Source organism: Haliaeetus leucocephalus, unplaced genomic scaffold (genome assembly GCF_000737465.1).
Source record: "Haliaeetus leucocephalus isolate CR32 unplaced genomic scaffold, Haliaeetus_leucocephalus-4.0 Scaffold162, whole genome shotgun sequence".
NCBI lineage: Eukaryota > Metazoa > Chordata > Aves > Accipitriformes > Accipitridae > Haliaeetus > Haliaeetus leucocephalus.
In genome coordinates, this window is record NW_010972598.1 from 12,225,568 (window position 1) to 12,230,327 (window position 4,760).

Genomic DNA, 4,760 nt, shown 5'->3' on the forward strand with positions numbered 1-4,760 from the left:
AGGGTGCTGGGGGTGGGCAGGGTGCTGGGGGCATAGGGCAGGGTGCTGGGGGCATGCGGGCAGTGGGGAGCCCTGCAGCTAGGGAAGGCACGCAGGGGCTGGTGGCCAAGGACATCGGCAGAGTCACCCTGGGATGCTGCTAGCAGGGCCCTGCCTTCCTCCTCCTCCTCCTCCTCCTCCTTCTCCCAGCCCAGCCTGGCAGCACCATCTAGTGGCAAAGTGTCCTGGCCAAGCCACTGTCACCTCCCGGGTTGTCCCCTGCCCCGAACCACAACGCTGAAGCAAAGGAGACCCCAGAGCCCACCCAGAAATACCCCATCCCCAAGGATGTTTTGCCCCGGTGCGCTGAGGTCCATGGGGCACAGGGGTGTCCCCGGGCCCCCCTGCCATGCCCCGGGGTCCTCACCGTGACCCTGAGCCCCTTCCTGGGCTGGCAGTGTTGAGGGTGAAGTTTGCTAAAATCTCCCCTTTTCCTTCCAGCAACCTCTGACCTCCCCTGGGAGCGTCTGTTCCTCCCGTGGGTCCAGCGTCCCCGGATCGCCCTCCAGCATCGTGGTAAGAGGTCACTCATGTCTCCCCACTACATCCCTCCATCCGTGGGGTTGGGATGTTCTTCCCCAAACCCTCTCCATCACCCTGGTGGGGCCATGGAAGATGCCAGCCCCAGGGAAGCCCTCGCCGTTCCTCATTGTTTCCTTTCTGCACCCAAAAACGAAGGTGCTTTTCCTTCCTTCCAGGCCAAAATGGACAATGAGGTTCTAGGCTACAAGGACCTGGCTGCCATCCCCAAGGACAAAGCGATCCTGGACATCGAGCGCCCCGATTTGATGATCTACGAACCCCATTTCACCTACTCACTCATGGAGCACGTGGAGCTACCCCGGAGCCGAGAGGTGAGGGTGCCCCGGGGCCACCTGCATCCCCTGGTTGTTTTGGGGGGGCCAGTGGGGGAAAGCCCCCCCCCTAGAGAGAGGGGTCCCAGAGGGCAGATGTGGGGCTGCCAGAATAAACTGCTTCTTGCCTTCTGCAGCGCTCCCTGTCTCCCAAATCCATCTCTCCTCCTCCATCTCCGGAGGTGAGTACCAACACCGCTTGCCCCAGCTCTGGGATGCACACAGGGGCTCCGAGGAGGAGGGGGGCGATGCCGAATTGCCGGGGTCTCGCTGCTCACCGGCTCCGCTTGCCTGCAGGTCATCCGGGAATGGCTGGAGAGCCGGACCCCCGGCAGTGCCCCGCAGCCCACCTCTCGCCAGGGCAGCAGCTCGGCCCGCAGCAGTGTACAGCACTTCCACCGACCTGGTACGGTCCCCCAGCATCATGACACACTCCCCCCAGTGTTGCCTGACCCTGAGCCCCAGCGCAGACCAGGGGGTCTGGGCAAGCACCCTTCCAGAGCCATGAGCTCCCTATTCCCGTCCCCCAACCCCTTTTTTCCTTGCAGAGACCGACACGACGGAGCTCAACATATACAAGAAGCCTCCGATCTATAGGCAGAAAGGTGAGCGAGGGGGTCTGTCCCATCGGATGGGGCACCCCAGGGCGCTGCCTCACCCTCCCTGTGCCCCGCAGAGCACCATCCCGGCGCCCACCACGGGAAGCATCTCATAGAGGATTTGATCATCGAATCCTCCAAGTTCCCGGCAGCGCAGCCCCCAGACCCCAACCAGCCTGCCAAGATCGAGACTGACTACTGGCCGTGCCCCCCGTCCCTGGCCGTCGTGGGTAGGTGGGGAATGGGGGCAGGCGAGGGGGTGGGCTGCACCAGGGGGTTTATCCCCCCTCCAAGACCCCACAGGGGTGCTGGGAAAGGATATAACGTCCCCCTTTCTCCCCCAGAGACGGAGTGGAGGAAGCGGATGGCCTCCAAGAGAGGGGAGGAGGAGGAGGAGGACCTGACGGAGGAGATGAAGAACCTGCGGGAGCTCCAGAGGCAGGAGCTGAGCAAGGTGAGGGGCAGAGCAGGCAGGTGGGCACCCTGGGAGGGGCTGGGGACATGCAGACACTGACCCCCACCCGTGTTGCTTCGCCCCCAGGTCACCTCCAACCTCGGGAAGCTGATCCTGAAGGAGGAGATGGAGAAATCTCTCCCTATCCGGAGAAAAACCCGTTCACTGCCGGACCGGACACCTTTCCACACGTGTATGTGGGATGCTCTTCCTGCATCCCATCCCTTCCCTTCCCCACTCGGTGGCTCCGGCTGCCTGCACCACTGCCAGCTCCCGCAGCCCTGCCTGCACCTCTGACGGTCTCTTGCTCTCTTGCAGCTCTGCACATGGGGAGCTACAAGAGCTCCTCACTGCCCGCCTCTGGCAGGAGCACCCTCACCCGGGTGAGTGGGCAGGCAGCTGCCCCCACGCTGCCAGGGCCACACGGCTTCGGGGGGGCTCTGGGGGTGGCACTGCTCTCATGCTGTCCCCTGTCCCCTTGCAGCTGCAGTCGGCAGAGTTCAGCTCGGTGGGCAGCGAGAAGGGAAGTCCGGGTGAGCATCAGCCCGTGGCTTGGGGATGACCCTGGGGATGAGGGATGCGGGGGTGTCCTTGGGGATGTGGGGATCTCCCCAGGGATGGAGGATCTCCCCAGGGATGTGGGGATGTTCCCAGGGATGGGGGATGCCAGGGCAAGCCTGGGCTCAGCAGAGGGTGGAAAACCACCTCTCGGGGCTTGTCGTCACCCGGGGGAGGATGGGGGGGGCACACAGCAGAGGGTCCCTGGGGCTGAGCCCTGCTCCTCTCTGTTTTCCAGGCCTGCAGGTAAGCAGTCATCTGGCTACCGGTGTGGAGACCCAGCGAGAGGGTGATGTATGTTGGGGGGACAGACGGACACCAGGGCCACCTCTGCGATGTGTCCCATTAGGGAGAGGGGAGTGTGGGGAGGGTGGGTCTGCCTGTCCCTGGGCTGGAGCCCATCACCTTGGCTTCATTTCGGGTGGGAGAGGGTAGCCCTCTGGAGACATGGGGAGTCACGGCTGATGTCAGGTTTTGCCCCCTCAGAACGGCCAGCGTGGGCGCATGGACAGAGGCAATTCGCTGCCCAGCATGCTGGAGCAAAAGGTGAGCGGGGCTGGGGGCTTAGGCAGGGTTGGCGGGGGGCTGTGGAGAGGGTCTTACAGCCTCCCCCCCCCCTCCAACCCTTGCAGATCTACCCCTACGAAATGCTGATGGTGACAAACCGAGGCCGTGTGAAGCTGCCGCCCGGCGTGGACAGGACCAGGCTGGAGGTAGGAGCCGAACTGGGGTCGGGGGTGGCACAGAGAGGGGGGACCCGCCACCCCATCACCCTCCTCTCCCCCCCCGCAGCGGCACCTCTCCCCCGAGGATTTCCTACGGGTCTTCGAGATGCCCCCCGAGGAGTTCAGCAAGCTGGCCCTCTGGAAGCGCAACGAGCTGAAGAAGAAAGCCTTCCTCTTCTGAGCCCGCCTCGGCCCCGAGCTCAGTCCGTGTCGCGCCGTGTAACCGCTTTAGGGCTCTCAGCCGGTTTTTACTAGGATCCCCCCTTCCCCTCTCCCCCGGACCCCCCGGCTCTGCCCCCCTCCTCACTCCTCCTGCGGGAAAAGGGCTTGGGGGGGGGCTCAAGACTGCCTCCGCCGCTCGGCTCGCAGCGGGGTGATGGGGCTGGGGGCAGACCCTGGTCCGGAGCAGGCACGGTTCAGCCAGGAGGGGAGGTGTGGGGGGGGCATCTCTGTGCTTCGTGCCCCCCTCTTCCCCCCAGGCACGCTGGCAGGGGCAGTGCCTGGCTCTGCTTTCGGCTGGCTGGCAGCGTGCCGACTCCGGCACATGGGCAGCGGGGTGGCTTCCCTCCTCCCGGGGGTCAGCCGCCTCCGGCCCCCGCACCCGGGGTGCCCCTCTGCCCCCCGACACGTTCACCCCGAGACTTGGGAAGAGCCTGGGGGCCGACTCACTGCCAGGCCGATGTGCTCCTGGCAAAGCCAGGCCGGTATCCCACCTTGCCCCCGCCTCCAGCCCCCCTTTTAACACCCCCCCCCCGGTCCCTCCTGTGCCAGCTGCTGCAGCGAGGACCGCAAGGACACGTACACTGCCAAAACCTGCCCGGCACTGGGCTGGCAGAGGGTAGGGCTGGGATGCCGGTGAGGTGGAACACTGTGGGATGGGGCAGGGGGTGGCAGAGCAGGGGGTCTCTGAGGCAGCTCCTGTTGCATTTCTAACTGCAGATATGCCCGCAGCAGGCTGATGCACCGGGGGATGCAGCAGGGCGATGGGGCGATGAACCGGGGCGATGCAGCCGGGCAAAAAAGAAGCAGGGCATGGCTCGACGGGCACCGCGGCCACTGGCGTCTGGGCAGCGCTGCCTGGCCCCCCCACGGCTGTGCAGGCAGGGCTTGGCACCAGGCAGCACCTTCCCTTCTCGCACCTTCCCTTCTTGCACCTCTCCCATCCTCTCTTTGGGCACATGTTTTGGGCAGGACCCCTCTGCCCCTGCACCCCTGGCCTCCCCCCCCCCACGCTCCCCAATTTCTGTTTCCAGCCACTTTCCAGCCGCTAGACCTTGTTGGGATGTAAAGAATGTAATTTATCGGGAAATCACTGGCCCATACTTGCCTTTCACTGCTACTCTACAAACGACATATCTATAAATATATATATAAATATGGGTTTGTTTTCTGACTGGACTACAGTGATTCACTTTCTCTGTTTTGTTAGAGTTTATTTTATTTGCTGGTGTCGGAGAATCCGCGTGAGAGTGATTTTTTGCTTACAATTAAAGGTGAAATGGCTTTATCCAGCCCGGCTCCGTTCCTTTGC

At 63.7% G+C, this 4,760-nt stretch overlaps 1 protein-coding gene across 6 annotated transcripts in view; it reads left to right on the forward strand.

Moving 5' to 3' along the window:
- Window positions 1–3,486, forward strand: part of DMTN (dematin actin binding protein) — a 7,821-nt gene extending 4,335 nt beyond the window's left edge. For 2 of the 6 annotated variants that reach the window (XM_010562784.1, XM_010562785.1), the window contains exons 4-18: window positions 190–340; window positions 481–555; window positions 718–893; window positions 1,031–1,075; window positions 1,191–1,299; window positions 1,442–1,498; window positions 1,570–1,722; window positions 1,837–1,946; window positions 2,034–2,139; window positions 2,265–2,329; window positions 2,431–2,479; window positions 2,743–2,798; window positions 2,991–3,050; window positions 3,137–3,217; window positions 3,297–3,486. In XM_010562784.1, coding sequence (XP_010561086.1) covers window positions 190–340; window positions 481–555; window positions 718–893; window positions 1,031–1,075; window positions 1,191–1,299; window positions 1,442–1,498; window positions 1,570–1,722; window positions 1,837–1,946; window positions 2,034–2,139; window positions 2,265–2,329; window positions 2,431–2,479; window positions 2,743–2,798; window positions 2,991–3,050; window positions 3,137–3,217; window positions 3,297–3,410 — 1,407 coding nt within the window. In that variant the 3' untranslated portion in view covers window positions 3,411–3,486. The remainder of the gene's footprint in view (window positions 1–189; window positions 341–480; window positions 556–717; window positions 894–1,030; window positions 1,076–1,190; window positions 1,300–1,441; window positions 1,499–1,569; window positions 1,723–1,836; window positions 1,947–2,033; window positions 2,140–2,264; window positions 2,330–2,430; window positions 2,480–2,742; window positions 2,799–2,990; window positions 3,051–3,136; window positions 3,218–3,296) is intronic. The other 4 variants (XM_010562787.1, XM_010562786.1, XM_010562788.1 and 1 more) reach the window with 4 other exon arrangements.
- Window positions 3,487–4,760: the final 1,274 nt, after the last annotated feature.